Here is a 23,940-nt window from a genome sequence, read left to right on the forward strand (position 1 = left end):
TTTGGTTCTAATTAACATAGAGACCACTAAAGATATCACTGGAAATAGAAATGTACTTATTTTTTAAGACTGCAAAAAATAAAAGTACGAATTTTCGAGGAAATTCCTGTTTTTAACCTTGTTGGATACCTTAAGTTAATATACTGCTACCATAACATAATAATTATTACAATAAAAATGAAAGAAATGAGTGGTTATTCGAAAGTTTTTATTCTAAGAGAAGAGGTAAATAAATTCTTATAAATAAGAATTTTTGGTGTTATTTTTTTCTGGGTGAGATTAAAATTCTTTGTCACTTTCCTCTCTTCTGAGAGAAGAAATTTAAATTTAACTATTTTTTTTTAATTATTTTTTTTATTATAAATTTAAAAACTGGTAAAAATTTTCGGGGTGTTTGTAGTTTAGTTGTGAAAAATCTCTCTTTTAATATGAATAAATATCTTTATTAATAGAAATTAGATTTGTGACTAATGATATTTTCATAAACCTAGTAACATCTTGGAAAATATGATTGAATGAATTTTAATAGGTCTTCCTAACATAGAAAATTTGTACGGAAACTGTGGATAAAGTGGAAAAAACCAAAAGTCGAAATCAAAAATAGTTAAAATGAAAAATATTGAATCAATATATTTAAAAACACACTGTCCTTCTGGAAATATCCAGCCCCATGCAAGGTACATGACCTTATTGGAGGATGCGGCACATTTTATTTATTGGGATTTTTTTTTTTGTACGGAATCCTATAAAAATTTAAATTTTGTATTTTTTAAAGTTTAATCCCCTGAAAACTTTAATTGATTTCATAGCAATTTGCACCTTTTTTTACGCAACTTTATAATTTGCAGTATATGTCTACGATCAATATTTCAGAAATAAAAGCCGTATATATATTTTTGAGACACCTGTATATATATATATATATATATATATATATATATATATATATATATATATATATATATATATATATATATATATAGCACCAAAGAATCATTTGTAAACGGTATCCATATAACCAGTGATATCAGAATAACAACATTTTTTAAGATATAAAATCAAATCTGAAATTTAGGGTTATGGAAAGAATTAGGTTTATTAAAAAAGGATTAAGAAAAAGAAGAAGTGCAGGCCTACAAGGATGTAGGCAAGCCTGTTCTTTTAAAACTTTCTTGATTACAACGAAAGAAATCTCTCTGTTGTTTTAGGAAACATCCGTCAAACTGAATGATTACATTTGATATTTTTACACCTTTTTTTCAATATGTTTTCATCAGGCTAACATGCTATCGGAAACATTCACATAATGCATGCAAATTGTGCTGTGCAAATTTAATGTTAGAAAACAATTGAGTATTTCGCATTTAGAATAAAAAAGGAAAATTATAGTATGCTGTAAGACAAGGCGTTAAATACAAGACGATACAAATAATTACGTTTTTCATGCGACTGATTTCATGTGACTTAATTCCATTAGAGAAGTCGATTCATAATGCGAACAAAAGAAGTGTAAGGGTATTCAAACACCATTGTAGAAATGTTTATTTCAATTTAAAGTTCAAAAATATTTGGTTGAGGATTATGATCAAAGAAAGAATGAAAATTAAATTAGCTTAATAATCATGGCAAACAAACTGGTCGCGAATGGCAACTACGGTCTAGTAAAATATCTTAATATTTAAGTCTGTGATTTCATAAAGTCAGCAATAAAAAAATATGTTTGATATTTTATACTAGCAAAATATATTTATAACTATGCCAATTAATTCTAAATTTTGGTTATGCGGTTGAATATGCTACGTACATCGAATATCAGTCGCGTCAGTCAAGATATTCATCCAATCACACAGGCATTATATTTTATCTTGATCCATTAACTTGCAATTTATATATGTAGTAAGAAAAAGTAAATTACATAATTTTTTTTTGTACTCGCAAGCCTCTTTTTTAATTCAATCTTTTAAATTTTAACTTTAATGAAACGGACTAATCATTACGCTCCTTAGTTAGAATATTAGATAGAATTGGATGCGTCAATGAAGATTTCTTTAATCCTGTCACATATTTTACTTTATCTCAATCCACTAGCACTGAGCTCGCTCAAATGTGGATGTGGAAAACAGCGCATAGAATCGTTAAATATGTGCAGTTTGTATAGATCGCTATACAACTTAAATCATGTAACTTTTTATGCCTTTGTACTGAATGATGTGCTTTGGATCTTAACTTCGAATATGCGGTTTTAACATGTATTATTTAATGCATCGGATATTAACCGCATTAATCAAGGCATTCCTTCATTCATACAACCTATTTTGCTTTCTTTTATGTATCGCGGAGCATTATCATCTGCTTGCTCTATTTAAGGCTATAAGAGATTTAAACAAAATCTAAAAATACTGCTTTGCACCCCCACTTTTTTTTTTGGAAAGAACAAAACGTCAGTCAGCTTTCCGATTCTCTCTGAGTGAAGAAAGCAGAAGCAAGAATTACGAGGAAAGATTATGGTTAGAAAAAAGCGGAAGAAATGAAACAAAAATTGGAAAACGGTGAGAGCGAAGAGAGAAAAAAGAATGATGGCGGCAAATTTGGAACGTTTACCACTCCGATGGGAAAGTAACAGGAAATACGGGCACTTGGGAACTCTCAAACATAAGCAGATGTAAAAACATTCAGTATTTGCGAAATTATCCTGGAGTTGAAGGCGTGTGGTGATTTCGGGATATTTTCAGCTCTAAGGTCAGTCGGTGCCAGCTTACCACTTTTCGGCGCCTTTTTGGAGCGAAAGTTACAACACTTCTTCAATATTCTCAGACAGCAGTTTCTTTCATTGAGATGGATTTTCGCCTTTCCAGCTCTGACCGATTGACAAGCAGCGACTGTTTGAATTCCGTGCTTTAGCGTCTTAGGACCGTTTATCAAATATTGTTTCTTTTTAGAATAGTGAAAGTGCTTAAATGCGTCTATATTGATGTAATCTGCAGGTGATCTGTTGCCGACTTTTTTGTTGTGATCATTGTGATGATTTTTGCAAGTAATTTAGTTTGAATATTTTGGCCTATTAGAACAAAACTGGAGTGAAAGATCGGCAAGGATACCTTATCCTTGATGGCAAATATAAATTTGTAAAAGAGTGACGGATTAAATAAGTGAATTATTCGAATACTTGGATCTGATAAAATAAAGCCAATGTTTCTGGATTTTTATCATTGCTCCTATTAAACCAAACAATTTAATTTTATGGAACAAAATCTTACACTTCTGTTTTAATACCTTAGTCTTCATTAGAAGTACTTTGAACAGTGAATGTTTTATTGAAGATGGAACTGATAATTAATTAACCTGTTTGAAGGATCACCTAATTCAAGGCTAAAAACATTAAATACAGTGCTTTTTAAATAATTTTAAAGGCTTATAATATATAGAAAGTGCTTATTAATTTTTGAAGGAAGCTCTTGTCATCACCATCGATGTGATTCATTGCATTTTATTGTTAACAAATCTATTTGTAAAATACGTATTCTACTTTAGCTGTAGACACTGTTTATTGCAGCATATTCTGAAGGATGAGTTGGTACAGAAGAGCAAGTGCTCCTTGTCTCAAAGGGGGAGGCAGGCGTAGAAGCAGTGGCGCATTTTTATCTGCAACTGCAAGACGATGCAGCATTGCAGCTTCTAATAGAATTCGATCTGGATCTAAAGGTAACTAAAATCTTATCGTAATCTTATTTCATGATGTTTGAGTTTATTGTATGCAAATGCATTAGTATATATATATATATATATATATATATATATATATATATATATATATATATATATAATTTTTCCCAAGCAAATTAGTTTAATTTACGTCACTAAGCATTTTAATCTTTTGAATTTTCAGATTGTAACTTAACTTTCATCAATAAAAGTTAATGTAATATAGAAGTACAGATTGATTAAACTAAGTTTATTAGCAATAAAAAACCAAATTTATTAATTTAGCCACGCTGTGCTAAACTGCAGTGTGAGGAAAAGCTATCTTTAAAAAAATTTAAAATAACTTTTTTTTATTAATGATGAAAATTTCTATAAAATAACATCGTCGTAAAGCATGACATGGCAATTTATAAAAATAAAAGCCAAAGTGAAATATGATTTACAAGTAATAATAAAAACAAATTGTTTATAAAAAAATTTTAAAAACCATGGTCTATGTGTCTTTATTGGTGATATTATGGTGGACAGAATAATGCTTAAACTCCAGTAGGAAGTAAATTTTAAAGGTATTTCATGTGACATAAATTTTACGAATGTTGATGCAATTTTTGGTTAAAATAAGGATATGAATATATTTCCGAAAAAGCGACGAATTTTTAATATTTTTGAAAAATTCATATCTTTACGAAATTATATTATCAGCCATTCTATAATTCAAAAATATAGGACAACTTGAAACTGATTTATTTTTAAAAATAATGAATATAACGTATGGCGTAACAAAATTGATTACAATTAAGCAAGTTCATTCCTCACATCATTAATCAGTCTTAGGTATTACCATTTAATATTTATTTCCGTATTTAATACTTCTATGTTTCATTCTGATATGTTTCATAAATATAAATAAAATATTTTTTTTAAACTTTTCTAAATGCTGATAATGATAAGAACTTACTCTTGATAAGGATTCTGATGACTTTTTTTAAAATGCTAAAACATTATGAAACCATTTGGAGTGATAAGTATTTGTTCTTTCAATTTAGCGTTTTAAGCAGAAAGTCAGAGTATTGATTCTGCGAATCTAAGTGAAATTGCAAATGTTGTCAGCACTTGCTAATAGATCAATGAAAAAATATTTCAAAAAATACTAAAAGTCTCTAGGCATTGAAAATACTAATTTGCTATTTACATATTAATATTTTAATTCATTAATTATTAATTTTTCTTAATTTAGATGTGTTGTACTTTATTATTCTTTTATTTATTAGACTGTTCCTAACTCTAATTTGAAATATACACTATAGAAATTCATTGAAAACGACTCCATTTCATTCAACTATTCCTTATTTTTATTGAATATGAAAAAACATTTTTTCCTAGGTCCAGGGAATTATATTTATATTTTCCAAGCAAGTTTTTGGATTTTTAAGAGTGTTTTTCGCGATAAATTACTGAACTAATATTATTAATTTCATTTTTTTCATCTCGATGTTTCAATTAACTTCAGTATGTTTTTCCATTTATGCCACAAACAGATGGAAGGAGGGCGACAAATTTAATTTTTGAAAACAATAATGGTAATAATATTCTGTGGTGATTGAACTTTGAAAAAGAGTCTGGAAAGGAAGAAAATAAGCAAGATTCAGAGAATATTAGCAAAAAAGTAAAATAATTTCTGAAATAATTATTAATAGAAGAGTAAAATAAATCCCAACATGAAAATCGGAATCATCTTGCATTTAATTATAGTTTGAAATTTGATTTCTACATAAATCATTTTAATACGGAAAATACAATACAAACTTTAAGAATCAAAATTGGTCATATCACAGGCTGCTATGTAATAACATGAATTTTATTTACTCGAATTATGAAATTGGTTATCATAGTATGCACACTGTCATATAACTTTAAAATTCTGTCTCTAATGCAAAATCTATCTCTTTATGTTGTAATACATTGAAAATTTTATCGATTTTCCGTAACGCCTTATGGAGTTTTAAAATATTCGTTCCTTTTATCCACGTCATATCGGATGCGCAAATCCGAACTTCCGTTTTGGCTTCAGAGAGATTTTTTGAATGTTTAAAGTGACTGATTTATCGGCATGCATAGAAACCTAAGCGTGAATAAATCTTAGTAACACTTTTATTTAGATTATTTTATGCTAAATTGTAACAAAGGTCAAAGGTGGAGGTCTGCAATTTATATTATTTTATATTTATTTCGAACCATTTGCTTTTAATGAATTAATTTTATTTCTATCATGGATTTTTTTAATTACGGATTTCTGGGTTTATTGTTAATTTTTAAGGTTACTGAATATTTTATCTGAATTGCTTGTAAATAATAATTCTTTTAATTTTTTAAAATTCTGCCAATGTTTATGAGATATTTTGCACCTTTCATTAGTTAATCTGTGATAGTCTATCTGAGATATTATTAACTTGATAGCAGCCCATTAAGATGGACACATTTAATACTAATAAGATTATAAAAAGAAATCCGAAGTGAAAGAACTTGAAACGGCGTGAAAGGTATTAAACTGGCACTTATTATTAAAATACTCAATTAAAAATGGGATAAATAAAGACAGGAGAGTTTGAGAGAGAACAATTTATTAATTTATTATTTATTAATATTATTTATTATTAGTTTGTTAATTTATTATTTATTAATATTATTTATTATTAGTTTGTTAATTTATTATTTATTAATATTATTTATTATTAGTTTGTTAATTTATTATTTATTAATCACTATTAACAATTAATAAGTTAATGAAAAAAGATTTTAAAATATAAAAGAAAAGTTTGTAGTTACCGTCAGAACAAGGCTGTAACTAATTAATATGTAAATATTATTGCAAAAAATTTTAATTTAAGAATAAGTTTTAAGTTAATACAACTTATAGTTTAATTAACTGTTTCAAAACGAAATAAGATAATAAGATCTGGTTTTGTAAAAGGGACTGAGGCGAGAACGTGTTCTTTAAATTATTCTTATTTATTTTAAATTTTAGAAAAAGAACGTAAAGTACAAATAATACATGGAAATTATTTTTTAAATTACTGAATATAATTCCATTTACGATTAGCAGAAGAGAAAAATTTAATTTTTAAAAGCAACAAAGGTATTCTGAGCATTCTTAATAATAATATAATTAATAACCAGAAAACATATGATTCTTAGAAAAAAAAGAAAATTATTAGAAGTCAATGGAATCGAATTAAGCATAACAAATATTTGTATATTAATAAAAAACGATTTGAAACAAATTTTGTAAATTTAGCATTGTAAAAAATTGTCTTTTAGCAGAATTTATTTTTATCAATAAGTAAAGGGAATTTCAATAAGAATGGCAATTTCTAGTGTTTTAATTAATATTTCTCATTTACTATGAAAATCTAATAAACAGATTTGGACATATCGATACTTCATTTTTATAAAATGCTGATAATTGAGATTGAACAATGATAATTATAATTTTATAGGCACTGCTACCCGAAGGTACTAAATTTAAATAAGGTTAACCAAAATCAATTTAAAGATAATTACTTAGATATCAAAATAGATTTTTATAATAAAGTCATTGTGTTGAATATTTGTGATAAAAGAGAAGAATTCAAATTCAAGGTCAATAAAATATAAAATTTCCGTTCTGTCGGTTATGTTGCATTGTTGTAGTTGAAAATAACAAATAAGTAGTAGTATCAAGTAATTCCATCAGAAATTCGTTATAATAGGATTATTCTGAAACCTGTTATATGTGAAGTAAAATCCAAGGAATATATTACTTGATTTTGAAATTGCATTCTAATATTTACAACATATTTACAGATTCTTTGAGAAATATTTTCGATTCGTTGGTTAAAGTGCAATTATAAAGTATACAAAAAGTGCAGAAAAGCCTCGTCATAAATTAACATGAGTTGCATATTACAAGAGTGTGATCATTAAAACATAAAGGGGCGTCAATTCACACACACACACACACACACACACACACATAGATTCATTAATTTTATTCGAAATAAATGTCTATTATAAAAGTATAGGATATTCAGAACATTGAATCAAGTCATATTGATGCAGTTGTGATAAAAAGAGATACGAAGTTTTTGCATATACTTGATTGCCAAGAAAAGATTACGCAGTTTGTTAACGACAGAATAACAGAGGATATGTTCGTGTAATATATCTTTTAAAATATGAAGGATGCCCGGAAAGAATACTTAAAGATAAATGGTTGTGTGGAACTTGCATTCAGTTGCATTTGCGCTAACTCATTAAAAAGAGTCTTTTGCGCTCAAGCCTTAAAAAGGTTACCACATTATAACTTTTATCCTTGCATGTAAGATATGGCGATTTTACAATGTACGTCATAAAGTAATCAGATAACTGTCATAATAACTATCAGAATAAGAATGATACTCCTTGTCTCTGATAATGAAACGAAGCTTCAGTGAGAAAAATGCTGATGACCCTTACCGCTTTTCAGACGAGTGTTGAAAGTAATAAGTGAAATGTGAGAAATTTGCTTTAAAAGTTTATTATAAAGGAACACGTTTATAATTTTCCCATATAGAAGACATTTATAAAAATTATAATTTTGATGTGCATAATAAAAATTTAATCTAATAAGTCTGAAGTATAATTTTTAGTTTTATGGGGATTTAATCTTTATATCTCTTACGGTTTAACTTTATTTAACAAAAGGAAAAAAAATACATGGAAAGTGCTTTAATTCAAATTTAAATGGATATCAATAATGTTTAGTCCTTTCAATATATATACATATGCAATATTTAAAAAAAACAAAAACGTGTTCCTAAGTGCAACCCCTTAATGCTTTTTAGAAAGAAAAAAAGTGACTTCGGAAACCACGCTTACATAGCTGTGAAATCAGTATTATCGTACGGCCTAATATTTAAATATTTACTATTGTAATTTCAATTTTGATTGCGATAAAGGTCCAATCTATATGAATCCAAACTTTTGGCAAAAAATTGAGGGCGAAAAAAGAAAAGAAAAAAAACCCGAATAAAATATAAAATAATTCATTTTATTTCTAGCTTTCTTTCGTGCAGAGATTTAAGACAAATTGAAAATTAGAAATAAATCATTGGCAGCGCTTTTAAGAAAATAGGTAGAAATTCGCTACTACATTACCTGCAAATAAAACTTTAGCTCATGATACTGTTTCTGAGAATGAAACGTTTTAATGTAGTACGTATAGATTTACATGTCGATTGCTGTACATTGGATTATGTATAGTGAAATCTGAATGCAAATAAGCTAGAAAATGAGGTAATATATTTCATATTTGAAGGAATTTCAGTAATTATCAACATTTTCTTATTGAATATATGTTTTTTTTTCCTGAGAATTAACCAGCAGTTATTTTTAAAATTATTAATATGATTCCTATCTTATTTATTTTAGACAAAGCGCTTAGTATTTTGCAAAAAAATAAATAAATAAATAAACAGAAAAAAATGCAACTTATGTGGACAGCTTTAACGTAAAAAATATATTAGCTCATTTCAAGTATCAGCTTGTAGTATCTATATACAAACAAGCCTTCCAATTACAAAATTTCATTAAATAAAGTAGGCAATTTAACAAAAATTGCAGAAATTAAATTTTTATATATCCATCATAATTTCAAGTGTGAATTAGTATATATTTTCTCTTATTTTCATCTATACGTAAAAAATTTCACATTTCTCTCTAGAAAATTTCCAGCGATATGTTTAGTTTTAAATTTCGAAGGGCTGGCCACAAATGTGGAAGAAAGCATTTATTTTGGAATGCAACTAGTACATCATCCAATCATTATGGCCTCAAAAAAGTTTGATGATCAGGCATAACGCTGTTCACTTTCTTTGTCAGGCAGTTGCACAATCGTCTTTATAAGAAGGAAAAATAAACTTGGGGAACTGAACATTTAAGACATCTCAGAGACTTACTGGTATACTCTGCAAGAAATTATATATATATATATATATATATATATATATATATATATATATATATATATATATATATATATATATATATATATATATATATATATATATATATATATATATATATATATATATATATATATATATATATATATATATATATATATATATTCCCAACATTTTAATAGGCTTTGTGATTTAGCCCCTTGCCTGCCGCGGGCATATATATACGTCTCCTAAGTGAATGTGTTAACTGCCCCTGCCGTATATATACATCTCGCAACTGTATACGTATATATATATATATATTTGTGGCACTGGGGACCGAATCTCGCAAGTTATCCTCGGCAGGTAAGGGGTTAGTAATTAAAAATTGTAGGATCCTTAATTCAACCGGAGAGAAGTGAGAATGAAGTGTCATATATGTGATGAAAAAAATTGACACATTTGTCTCTATTTTTTAGATTACCCTTTTGCTAGATTAGGAACAGGCAGTCCAGAGCTCAACATTCCAAAATTGATCGTGTAGAGAATATTTCAACTTTAATAAGTGGCATTCATATAGAATACAAGATCGGCGTCTAAAATCAAACAAATAAGCCCTTTCTTGTGCAAGATCAAAATTTTCTTTTCTGAAAAATATTGTTTGGAGAGACGAATGTTGCCTTGATCTAGATAGAAACATCAATTTAAAAAAATTTCACGTTTGGAAAAGTGAAAACAATTCTTCGTGCAAAATACTCATCATCACTCGCAGTTTTCTGTTCATATGTTACATGCTGCCGTTTTTAGAAGTTTATCAGATGGTCTGATTTTCTACAAAAGTATACTGTATGGTACCGATACATTCAGTTAATTTTTATTGGGATTATATCTGAACTAAGAAATGAATTAACTTTATCAGTGGATATTTGATAAATCTTTGCTGACGAACTCAAAAAGCCAGTCTTTATGACACATGAACTCAATGACATATGCCCAAGTATTATTAAGATAATTCAATAGTATGTATAATGTAATGTAATAGTAACCAATCAAAAGTAAGAAATATTTTGAAAACGAAACGAAATAGTTTCGGAATCGCAACTAAAAATTATTTCTTATTCAAACTAAAACCAAAAAAGGAACTGGAAAAACTTCATAATATTTTTTTATTTGGTTTATTTGATTTTCCTATTAACTTGATTTAATACCTTTGTAATGTAATAGTATATACAGTTCTGTATAGGTGTTGAAGGTGTTAATTTGGAACCAATCTTTAAGTACTTTTATTAATACAATACCTTTCTGTTTTTTTAAAAATGTAATGAAAGTATGTTATATGCTTTGACATGTTATATGCTTTGAAAACATAAGAAACATTTCATATTTAACATATGAAAATATGTTATATGCTTTGACAAAGGAAAGACAGAGTTTAAACCGCTTGAAATTAAGTAACAAAACATCTTATATGCTTTGAGAGTAAATTTTATTGACCACGGTTTAGTACTTATTACAGTATAATTTAATTCAAATACTTTAAAGATAAGGTTAGGTTATTCTTTTTTTGGGAGGGGGAGGAGTTTCTCCAAAAGCGGCTTAAAATGGAATTAAAATTATTTCCTGAATTTGATGCTCAGATCAAGAAGTCTATCGCAGCTCTCAGAAAGCAATTATTACCATTATCATTAATTTTAATTGGAAAAAACTAAAGCAAAGAATTAATACAAAAAGATACCAAACAATAGAAAAACTAAGGCTGTGTGCTTTTATTTCTTCAAGAACAAACGAATAAAAAAAAAAAAAGAAAGGCTAAATAAATAGATTTTTTACTACTTAAATACTTTTTTCTCCTTTTTCTAAGGTTATGTTGGTGAAGATGACATCGAACTCTTTTTGCCGCCTCTTGAAGAAATGCCTGAAATCAAAGGATATGAAGAAGCAACCTTTGAACTATGTAAGATTTATAATCTTTTGCTCTATTTTCATTTGAATTATTAAACCTCACAATGCAGAAGGAAATACATTTTTTATTAACTATAGATATCTTCGGGACGCATAAATAAATGCCGCTTAGTACAGTAAACTAACGATTATTTGCGAGCATATTTCATACGGATTATTCGTCATCTTTCTTTTCTTTTTTGCGGAGATAAAGTAAGACGTTTATATAAAATAGCCACCAGATTGATTTTTTAGGCAGTGAAAGCCTAATACGGAATGCATTAAAAAATCCCGTGATACGACTAAAAGAAATGAATTTAATTGAATCAGTCTAGTACAAGTTACTACGATACAAATTAAAAATGCTTATTCGCATTGACTTATAAAAGTGGAAGTGAAAATCCACTTTTCACTTCCACTTTATTAAAGTGTGAAGTGACAGACAGACAACTTCTTCAGACTCACTTTCCGCCGTGTCAGAAGAAGACTATTTTCTAATCTTGATTTTAAAGCTCGCGAAAGCACGCGATTGAATTTTTTGATGGATGAATTTAAAATTCCAACAGAGCATTGTTGCAGTCTGAAACCAATGTAAATTTTTAAAATATATATATTAAAAATAAAGAAAAAAATTCCACTGAAAATAAATTAATGTTATTGATAAGGTAATGTTTTAAATTTTAAGATAATACAAAACAAATTTTTGGGAAATAATAGTTTTGGAAGATACGAACATCGGTTTTCATAGGTAAATCGTAGCGATTACCCATAGGCGATAGTCACGTCTATTTTCGCGATCAATTAAACTTTGCCTGGCGCTTTTTTCTGTCATCTTGACTTCTTTCACACATTCTTTCCTTTGACTGAATGAAGTTTTTAATGAAATAGCAAGTCCACATCCGAGAAATTCTAATAATATTTTGTAGCCTAAGTGTTGAATTAAGTGCAACTATAAAATGAAGCAATCTGAAGCTTTTGTATGACTTTTGATTTACATTTGACTGTTCACTTCGATAATAAGAATTTATAGAAATGGAATACACGTATTGAGAGAAAATGTATGAGTGACAACCGACAGAATCTGCTTAAGAACAGATTGGTAAAATCTTTTATTGTGAAGAAATTTAAAAATTAATCGAAAAATTTTAAATATCATCGTTGAATGAATTAATTGTACTGCCGATGTTTCATGCTTTGAACATGGTGGGATGAATAAGTCGTAGGAAGAACATTTGATATCTATTTAGAGGGGAATCTAGGAAAAGTCACGAAATAAAGACATAAAGCAATTTTATCAAACTTTCATAGGTTCATTTATTACATGGAAGAACAAGACGTCGCCTTACATAATAATAAAAAAAAAAAAAACATAGTGAGTAAATTTCAACTAAAAAAAAAAATGTTTTAGCGCTAAAATAAAAATTAATTGAATAAATTTTTGGGGAAAAAATCAGTCAATAACTTAATGAATAATAGATTTTTGTACCCTGTTCAAGTTATTGAAAATAAGTCAATAACTTAATGAATAATAGATTTTTGCACTTACATATTTGTTGTAAAAATAAACAAACAAATTTGCGTGCATTAAGAAATATTTTTATTAAGTACTAATTATATGTACAAGCTCTTATTGTAAATAAACAGTATTCAAAAGTGTTTTCGTTTTTATTTGTATCCCGTTCGAGCCATTTTGCAGATTTTCTTTGAAATCAGCGGGTGGAGTATGATACTATTCCGAATATAATTGTGAATTTAATGTATTCTATGCATTAAAAATGAAAACATTGTAAATAGGTAAAGGAAAAATAGTATAAATACAGGAAACAACAATTGCTATATATAATAATTTTTTTTTCCCCTTAAGCATGGTCTCTATTCATTATTAGCTGAAAGCATCAATTAGAACTATATTTCTAGTTATTGCTTTGAGCAATAATTAAGGTACATCCTCCAATCCATAAGCTAATACTTAAAATCAACAACAGTGTGGAAATGTGTATAAATATAATTTTTACTTTATTTTAATTATATTTTATTTTTAAAATTTTTTTTTATTTATTTTTAAATACTATAATAACTTTGGTTTAAGAAATAATCCTCTTTTAACAAAAACACATTATTAAATCAATATTAAATGTTTCGTTTATGAATGCTTCCAACACTAATAATAAATGTTAAAAAAAAACCTAATTTATTAATAATTGGATAACAATTGTCAGACAAGAAAAAATATTAATTTTAATTATTTAGTATAGAGCTTCTACAATTAATTCCCGATTTTTTGCAGTTTTGCGTAGCGCAATAACCCATACAGCTCAAAAATGACCAAAAAAAAAAGGCATAAATGTATATGAAAGCGCTCTTGGTGGAAACTTTTTATAATCAGTAGGGAGCTTATACCTATAATAAGGAATTAGAGAGTAGCAGATAGAAAGATATCTGTCCATATAAATCTGTCAGCTTACTTATAAAAAAAATGTGGGATGTTTGAAGATTTTTAACAATTCCAGTGACGAAAATTGCATATGGTAGAGAGTTTGCTGCAATTATGAAATCAAGCAGAAATCTTGGATCCAAAAATAAATCTTGATTGAGTGTCCTGTCAACCAGACGGACGTGTGTGACAAATTGAGCGCTACTCACTGGATTTTGAGGCCTAGTTTAATGCTCAGACTTTCAATAAATTCAACAAATCTATGTTTATGTAATTTTTGTTTCCTTGTTCAACCTTAATGTTAAATGAAACTTGTGATAAAATGTGCACGCCATCGTTAGAAATAAATTATTTGAGCACTTATTTTTTTTAAAGATGGAATGCAATTATTCTAATTAATCCCATAGAATGATATGTTTTCATGGTTGGGACGAGCAGTAAGAATTAATTAACCGATGTAATTAAGGGATATTAGTATTTTAAATTGTCATCATAAACCGTATCAACAGTCATTGAAAGTGTATGTGTCTAGACTCAAAAATGAATGTTGGCCGTGTCAGCGTCAGTTGCGCTTTATTTAAAATGATTAATAGCTACTGGGGTTAGGCTTTGAAGCGCTTTAAGCAAGATATTTATTCTTAGGTTATCGCCCAACAGACTGTGTAGTCTAAATGTCTCGTTGAAAAACGAATCTTTTTATAATGAGCAAAACGATGGTACTTGGGTCGAGTTGCGCACGTGTCAAAGCAACAGCGTTAAAGGAACGAGAAAAATGTGATAGAATAAGAGCATGAAAGCTATCACGAAGAGATAATGATTGCAGTTAATTTACTTAAAATTCGTGAAATCTGATTTTATCATGCCACAAAATTAAATAGGCAAATAACAAAAGACAACTAACGAACAATTTTTCCTAATAATATACCTTATATAGTATACAAATTGAGATTTTATTTCTTACTACTCATTTTTGGAGACCAGATAGATGGCCAGGAGTAATGTTTTCTAACATTTATTTTATGTATTTATGTACCTTGGCCTTATAACTTCTTCAACAAAATATTTTTATATTCATGTAACTCATACTATTATAGAAATTTTACGATATTCTATACATTGTATTTTATATATCTCTCTAATTTTTTATTACCTTCCGTAAGATTTAAATTTGAATTTGATATGGAAGAGATAAAACTTCAAAAAATTTTTTTGCTGAAACCAAATATATTTTTTAAAAATATGGCTATAGAAAATCGAATCCTTTAGCATTGTAATTTTATGTATTCCACAATATATTTTTATAATTTATGCAATATTCTCAAGAATTATTCAATAAAATTTTTTTTGATTGATCATAAAATTCAATTTTACCTCCAAAAAGATTTAAATATAGTAAATAATATTTTATTTCAATCAATAAATGTACTTCTGAAAACAAATTTAAAGTCTATATTTTATTTAGTCCTTCCATCCTATAACTCATATTCCGTAAAATTATCTTAACAGTCTAACTTTCTAATCTTTTGAGATAAAGCTTTAAGATAAAATTTAAATATTATTAATTTAGGACAATTAATAATTATATTACTTTAGACGGTCATCCTTGGGATAACCCAAGCCCTATTGTGCATTTTCTTTAAGACGGTCGATGGTGAGGTGTAAAATCGCTCGTTTTTATAGAATAGAGACTTTCAAATGTTCATAACTCTGTTTTAATTGCGAAAAAGTATAATTTCATTTCTTTAAAATATGTCTCGAAAATATTTTATTAAATATGACTCACAGAACAGCGGATCTGTATAAAAATTTAAAATTCGCAGCTCATCAAAACATTTCTTGTTTCAAACTAGGTAAAATATAATTATTTATTTCATTTACAGCATTTTTATTAGTTATATAGGCTAATTAATAAAGTTTTAGAAATTAACTGTTGAACTTAGCTTGATTGGATTGGATTAATTGCTATACATTTATATTTATTTTATTTTATACAAACATTACATACATGCTGAACATTACACTTAGCTATGATTAGATTGGATATTAGGTTTAAATTGATGTAAGAGTTAACTTAATCTTTCAATTTGAGTTTTTGTCCACGTGATAGCAACGCGCTGATGAAAGCTAAATTGCCAGGGCGGACTAAATTTTATTTCCATTTTGTGCGAAATAAATTGTGGAAAATATTATTAAAATATTTTCATTAAAAATAGAAACAATTTATAACTTAAAATATTTGTATCATTGAAAAATAATTTTTTGGACTTTAAGATGATGTAAAAATCAGTTTTGTGTTGTAATATTTATTTATCAATATTTATTTGTAATATTTATTTTATTGTTGTAATATTTATTTATTATCAGTTTGTAAGTTATTGCGGAAAAATGCCAGACTTTTTCTTAATTTTTAATGAATTAAAATTTCAAAAATGTTCTCTAAGGTGCATAGTTTCATCCTCCAAAGTATATATGAGTCAAGTTTGGTAGCTCTAGGTCAGATGGTTTGGCGAGTTGAGCGCCAGCACATGCACACATACACAAACACGCAGGCATCATATAATCAGCAATGGAGAAACTCCGGGCGCTGAATGGCGTATTTTCTTTGAGACGGTAGATGGAAGGATCTAAAATAGGATACATTTTTATAGAATAGAAATATTCAAATTTTTCATAAATCAGTCCATTTTAGCGATTGATTTAGTTGTCTGGAGCGCAAATCTTTATTTTAAATATTAGTATCTCAAAAATATTTTTTTAAATATGATTCAAAGGGCAGAAGATTGATTTAAAAACTTAGAATTCGTAATTCATCAGAACATTCATTGACTGAAGTTACATAAAATATAAATATTTATTTCATTTAGACCATTTTATTATCAGGTGTATATATATTATTAACGATTTACAAAATAGATATTCAGCCTTGATTAGAGTAGATATTGTATATATATTAAACCACATTTGCCTTAAATAAAACTTATTTATTGAATTAATTATATAGATATTATAAAAAGTCATAGAAAACTTTTCCTTGCATTAATTTTTTAGAAAATATCATGTTCCATATTTATTTCAATTTATAAAGAAACGTTGTTGAAAATAACATTTTTTTTAGATTTAATTTCCACTAACAGTTAATTTATGTTTAATTTGAGCTTTTATCAATGTGGTAGCAACACGTTAATAAAAGCTGATTCTCTTCCCCCCCCTTTGACGCGTAATGTGCTTATGTAGTTTAAATTTTATTTTTATTTTGTGTGAAATAAATTGTTGGAAAATATGATTAACTTTTTAAAACATTCTTTAAAAATAGAAATTTAATTTATAGGTTAAAATATTAGTATCATGGGAAAGATTATGTAAAAATCAGTTTTGTGCTGTAACACTTTCGAAAGCTACAGCGAAAAAACGAAGAACGCTTAAATTTTAATTAAGATTCTAATTAAAAATTAAAAAAAATCGCTCCGAGGTGCACATTCCTGATCTCCAAGTTCTACATTTGTCAAATTTGGTAGATCATACGGAGTGGCCTGTAGTGCGCCAACACACATTCATCTTTATTTATACATAAAGACATAGATGTAGATTTTTTTATTTTTTATTTTACGTTTTCGTGAGCGTAATGATAATTCGTATTTCTGACACATTTGCAAATTGTAAAATAAAATAAAACGCAGAAAAACAAAGCGAAAACGAATTCGCATCCTAAGAATATTCGTATTTAGTATTTCCTAGAATGTGGGCTGTCTAAAAGGAGGTTTCATTTCCCACATTGCTATGGAAATTGGTGTCCTGGCTAGCTATGCCATCGTCATCGACGAAATGTACTTCTTTGTTCAGAAACATAGAATTAGAGCTACCTTTCGTAGCTCACAAAACTCATTTTTTGTCAACAATAATTTTGTCATTTTGTCATTCAAGTGCACCATATATATTCGTGATATGGTGGTGTATCTACGTATATAAGACGCTAAAGAACGGAGCACAGAAATTGCGTTTATTACTTACTGCCTAATGGCAGCTATCAAATGTAAATAAACCATACGGATTTCAAACTGTTTCATTGAATGCTTTTACAGTGCATTGAATTTAAAGCTTCTCTCGGCTAATTAATGGAACAGCAAAATATTAGAAATGTTACGGTGTTGATTCACCATTAAATGAAAATCGAATCAAGAAATAGGCTTCTAACAGAAAGTTTACTCGAGCGCTAAAATGGGTTTAAACATCACCAGATAAGTAATCGTTAAGATATGCTTACAGAAAATGATGTTCATATCTTCCAAAACAATTATCTTACAAAATTAGTCTTTGTATTATCTTAAGACTCAAACTGTCACATACTTTTCTAATGACATCAGTTTCATTTCTGTACAATTTCTCCTTAATTTTTTATTCAATTTGGAACACTATATGTAACAATATTTTTAAATGCTATGAAGGGATTCGAACTCATCCATCAAAATATTCAATCGCATGCTTTTACCAATCATTCACTTCATTTCAAATTTTATTTCATTTCATATTTTCACTCCATCTTTTATTTTGTAATTTATACACCTTTTAATCTGCAATAAGTTGATTCAATTATATTCTATTTTTCAGTCCAATCAAATAACAAGGTGAAATGCTTCCTTTTTAAAATGTATTCCATATTACTCATTTAGCAGCTTAAAAAGTCAATAATCTCAGCGAACAAACTGGCCGCCTTTAGTGACCGTTTTTGATATGATTTCACAGCCTTCTAATGTTCATTTAGTGATATGGTGGAATATTATGATATGATTTCGTAGATTTATAGCGTTATTTTTTGCATTTTGCGCAAGAGACACGAAGAATACAAATTCGTATTTTACTATTCTTAAACTGAATCTTCAAACAGTTAATAGTTCCAAATCTTCAAATAGCCAAGCATCATACAGGTATCAAAGTTAGCATCATATTCATTTAACGTAGATAAGCATCATACATTTGGTAGCATCACAAGTAGCAAGTGAAAGAATGTAGTGTTAGGTAGCAATTATTCCTTTCACATTAAGTACAAAAATTATTGAACGAAAAGTAGAAAAAATACTTGAGTTCAAAGAAAACTTGCGTGACGAGTTAAAAATGTGTTTTTTTTTTTTTTTTTTTTCCCTTCTCATTTAATAAACTTTCAATACTAGTTTTGAGGAAAAAACAGAAAATACTTAACAAAGCGATTCTGAAATGAGTTGGTTATTGATAAAAAAGGATTCATTTCTTATATCATTCTTATATAAATCGTATTATTCTTATCAAGATTTAACGGTGTCTTTATAACAATACTGTTACGAAATTTCCGGGATTCGTTTGGATAGTGGGGGTTATATGGTGTGAAGAACGCTCAATCACCAGGCGGCAGTAGAAAATAAAACAACGACGTTTATTTACATGAAGACACACAGGACAGCACAAAGACGACAACTATATACAGCACAGAAGACGATTATCTTCAGCCGAGACGTGCAGCATACAACAATATACACAGCAGCATACAACAGTATACACAGCAGCTCCACTCCATCGCTGCTCCGCTAGTCCCTGGAAGACGAGTTTTTCACCGTCGCTTCCGACTACTCTTCGACTCCACTGGTCCACGACTCTCACTTCACCACTGGTTCACCACCACTCGGCAGCGGTAATGATATGTTTGACGGAGCGCCTAGCCCCTAGGATTAGGGCTTAATCTCCGGTAGATGGAAAACTTTTAAAAGACCTGGCTTTCAGTAGTTGACGTGATCATCTTCGCAAAAAAGTCCGATGAACTGGGTTACAGGAACAGAAGGAGATGAGGAGTGAGGTGCATGACGAAGCTAAGGTGACTAATGACTGTCAGGATGTGATAAGAAGTGCAACATAGATTGGGAAAACGCTGCCGAGCAATTTATTAAGTTTATGAAAAATAAAGTTAAGTAAAAATTAGAAATAATTAATATGGAAAAAACAAAAGATTAGGGAGGGCTAAATCAAAATATTACGAGGTCTTTTAATACGGAGATTAGGAATATCTAGAACTGCTTTGTTATCATGATTGTCAATATTTTTGAAGAATTTTTCAGCAAGTTTTTTAATAAATTTTTTAAGTGGAGGGTAATCAAGTGCTTTATACATGTTGGTGTTTGGCATATACCAGTGGCAGTTACAAAATCTTCTGATAAGGTTGTTTAAACCACCACTCGGCAGCAGCAGGACTGCTTCCTTTTATAGGCATCAGGAGGCGGGGCTAGAAGCCTCTCAACCAATCAGGAACGTTCGAGGCGTATCTCCGTTCCTACTGGACGAAACGGGAAAATTCTCGATGTTTCGGGTATAATCTATTTTGGCGCCAAAGTCGCCAAATTCGTCGCCAAGTTTGTCGCCAAGCTCTGGGACCTCCTATGGAACCAGCTATGCTGGGAAGCCGCATCACAGGTTCGTACCAATACCTTTCAATCAATCTTTCAGCGTTTATTATTTAAAACATTTCAAGATTCAAATGGTCCATTTCAGGTCATAAAATCAAACAGGTTCTTTCTCAAACTAGAATATATTTTCTGATTATTGATTAAATAACAGACGATAGAAATTATACTTAGAAAGATGTTCATTCTCTTCACCAATGAAGTTGTATCTAATTTTGTCTATTATACTAGAGATATCTCAGCAATTCTTTTTTTCTGTATTTTTCAGGCTCTGTTCCCCCACCTGTTGTTTTAACTCCAGCCGATTCCTTAGAAGAAGCCGGAGACTTGAAACCATTCACAGAGTAAATTATCCTTTTAGTTATATGTCCATATTATGACTTGTGTGTGCGAGTGTATAACTTTAAGAGAGAAAGTGGAAAAAAACACTCTTTCCAGTAAAAGATTTTTTAATATAAAAAATGAAGATACTTTCACCCTACATATATATGTAGAATTTTAGACAACTTAAAGCGTTGAATTAACCAAATCACTAAGGTTTGCAGGAGAAGTCTTTTGATGCTTTAAAAGAAGTACTAATAATTTTTATGATGATAAGTTCTGAAATATTCAATAATTATTTTTAGGCACTCGAATGAGTGACTTCTAGTCGTTTAACCCTTTCACTACTAAACCAGCCCAATCGGCCGTGCAAATTCTATATTGGCGTATCGGTTTTTGTTTCAAACAAGGAGTGCAGTTATTCCTCTGTACTAGAGAAATAACTTCTTTCTATGGATATTTCGTTAAGCAGGCAAAAGAGTGAATACATTTTATGAAAATCATACAAACAATTGGACGGACAATTTGACACTTTAGTTTGAGTATACAGAATAATTACAAAATAATAATCTGATTTTAATTCACAATATTTCAAGGAATATTGCAATTATAAAATAATGTGTCCTCACAAAAAAGTGGGAGTATTTTTTATCTCTCAAGTAAGTGCATAATTTCTATAAAATTTTCTTTCATTAAACAAATTTAAGTCAATAATATTGACTCTAATGTGCGTAATGGCCGAATGTCGTATTATGATAATCCGTTGCTCTCCAGAAGCTTTTGAGATGTCATTCTTCATATCTCAGAAAGCATCGGAAGCAAGGTTTGAAATATCTGGCAAGGGTGGCATGTACACAGTGCTTTAAAAAAACTTTAAGAGAAGTGATTCTCTGAACCACCTGTATAAAATAATCTAAATTAATCTGTTGGTCCAGTGTCTCTTGATACAAGTAATATCCATTTTCTTTTTACGGCTGGACACGATAAAGTGTTTATGCTACAACTGGTGGTTCATGTGAAAAAGTAAATGTATGGAAGAAAAAAAAATTAACAACTTTTTTCTCTTCCTGTCATTAGCATTGATGAATGTAAATAATATTTTAAAAATTAAATCATATTAAAACCCCATAGTTATTTTATTATTTCTCTGAGTGTTTACGTCTCATTTTTAAACAAGAAGAAAGTTACTTTGGAACGGACCTCATCATTTTGAATCGTGGTCAGATGACGAGAGCAGCATCTGAGTCTGCAATCCTCTCCAAAATTATGCTACGTGCATTCAATAAGACATTTCCTTCTTGACAAATGGCAGTTAAGATTAAAAATATACATTACCAATCTATTTACAGGTGATTGTGTTGTTGTTGTTGCTTATCTCTCTTGGATTGAACTCCATTTCAAACCAAGTAAGAAATCGGGGAAAGAGGGGTGCAGTAGCTTCTGAGGGTAAAGACCCCTGAGCACGTGAGGGCAGAAGTCTGACTTCTGGGTCATATGAAGATGAAACTCACACACCCGCTTGCACAACCCCTTTTTACTGGGTGGCTCTCAGATAGAACACATGGAAAAACACATTTACAGGGACACACCTCACAGACAGAACACAGGGAAAAACCAATTGATTGTTCATGACCGTTAGAGAAAGTTTCTTTCTTTTTTTTTAATGTTCAGATGGGTTTTCCTGTGGATAGATAATATTGTATAACTTCACATTTCCGCATTTTTGCAGTTTGCTAAAATTAATAAAATATAAATTTGATGAGTGAATGGTTCCATTTGTCACATTAAATGATTGGATTGGAATGAAAGGCGTTACTTATTCTATTTCCAGATTGCCCCGTTTGTCTAAGAGTGAAGTTCGCAGCATCATGATACGGTACGCAGACTCAAAATGTGCATTCGACAAAAACGCGCCAAGAGACATGGACATAATCAACATCGATTACAGGCCGGGCTACAAAGTGAGTGAAACGATATTTGATTATTTTCTTGAAGTGTCGTCTTCCTTTCGCCAATATGATTTTGAAAAAATACCTTTGTTTTTATATAACAAAGACATCCTATTTATCGATTTCAGCTACAAGCGAGGAAATTTAGTTTGATATCACAAAATATTTTCACATAGAATCAATTCTGGGAAAACTTTGAAGATAAATAAGAAATTTATTTATTTTGCAGAAAAATTATCTTTTTTAAAAATTTCTAAACCTAAATAATATGTGATGTCTTCAGTTAGTTTAATCTCCTTCATTTTTAAAAATTATTTAAAAACTATTGTTTTTTTTTTTTTTCTATTTCTTTTACCATTTCCTAGATAATTTTTTGGAATATTCTTAGGATTAATTTCCTTATTTCTATTGCTATTGCTGTAAATTTAAATGATTTTAGGTTACATAAGTACATTGATTTTCCGTTGATGCTGTAATTATGACAATTAAATGCATTGATAATACTATCTTCAGATTATTTAACATGCATTTTAAAATTAAATCTGTGGGGATGGTCACCTCGAAACTTTCTCGAATTCTTACTAATAAAAGTATTTGTGTGTTACTTTGTCGCACGTATGTTAATAGTTCGAAAGAGCCTATTAACACACGTTCTTGGTGATTTTTTTGGTAATTAATCCTGGAATGCTGCTATTGCACAAGCAGCAAAGCACCGAATGTATATTTTCGACTTTTTTCGACCGACTTAAACCAAAATTTGGTGTAGAATTACTATCGTAGACACAAAATTACATATCATATTTCATATATTTAGTCATTGCATTCTTTGGGTTATCGTGTTTACATGCTTATGTAAATACAGTCTGATAGATGGTCAAACATTTGAAGAATTTGATTCAAAATTTGATAAATGTCTACAATTTGGATGTTAAATTTGTGTACCAAATTTTATCAATTCAAATCTCTTCATTTTGTAGTAATCGTGTTAACTTATATTCGGATAGCCGGAACGACAGACTGTCTTTGAATCCTTTCGTTCAAAATTTGGAAGAAATCTGCAAATATGGTTTAAAAAAATATATGCCAAATTTCATCCGCTGAGTTCAAAATTTTTTTGAGTCGCTATGTTTACAAACCATAGATGGAAAGATGCAAAAATAATTCGAAAAACATTTCGAACGTGGAAAGTTCTGGAACTTGAAGATTCATTA

At 29.0% G+C, this 23,940-nt stretch overlaps 1 protein-coding gene across 1 annotated transcript in view; it reads left to right on the forward strand.

Moving 5' to 3' along the window:
- The first annotated feature begins 2,468 nt into the window (after nucleotides 1-2,468).
- LOC129965382 (protein SSUH2 homolog) overlaps nucleotides 2,469-23,940 on the forward strand; it is a 42,844-nt gene continuing 21,372 nt past the window's right edge. The window contains exons 1-4 of the mRNA XM_056079216.1: nucleotides 2,469-3,702; nucleotides 11,524-11,616; nucleotides 20,728-20,803; nucleotides 22,612-22,741. Of these exons, the coding sequence (XP_055935191.1) occupies nucleotides 3,567-3,702; nucleotides 11,524-11,616; nucleotides 20,728-20,803; nucleotides 22,612-22,741 (435 nt within the window). The 5' untranslated portion in view covers nucleotides 2,469-3,566. The remainder of the gene's footprint in view (nucleotides 3,703-11,523; nucleotides 11,617-20,727; nucleotides 20,804-22,611; nucleotides 22,742-23,940) is intronic.

The sequence above is a fragment of the Argiope bruennichi genome, chromosome 4 (assembly GCF_947563725.1).
Source record: "Argiope bruennichi chromosome 4, qqArgBrue1.1, whole genome shotgun sequence".
Lineage (NCBI taxonomy): Eukaryota > Metazoa > Arthropoda > Arachnida > Araneae > Araneidae > Argiope > Argiope bruennichi.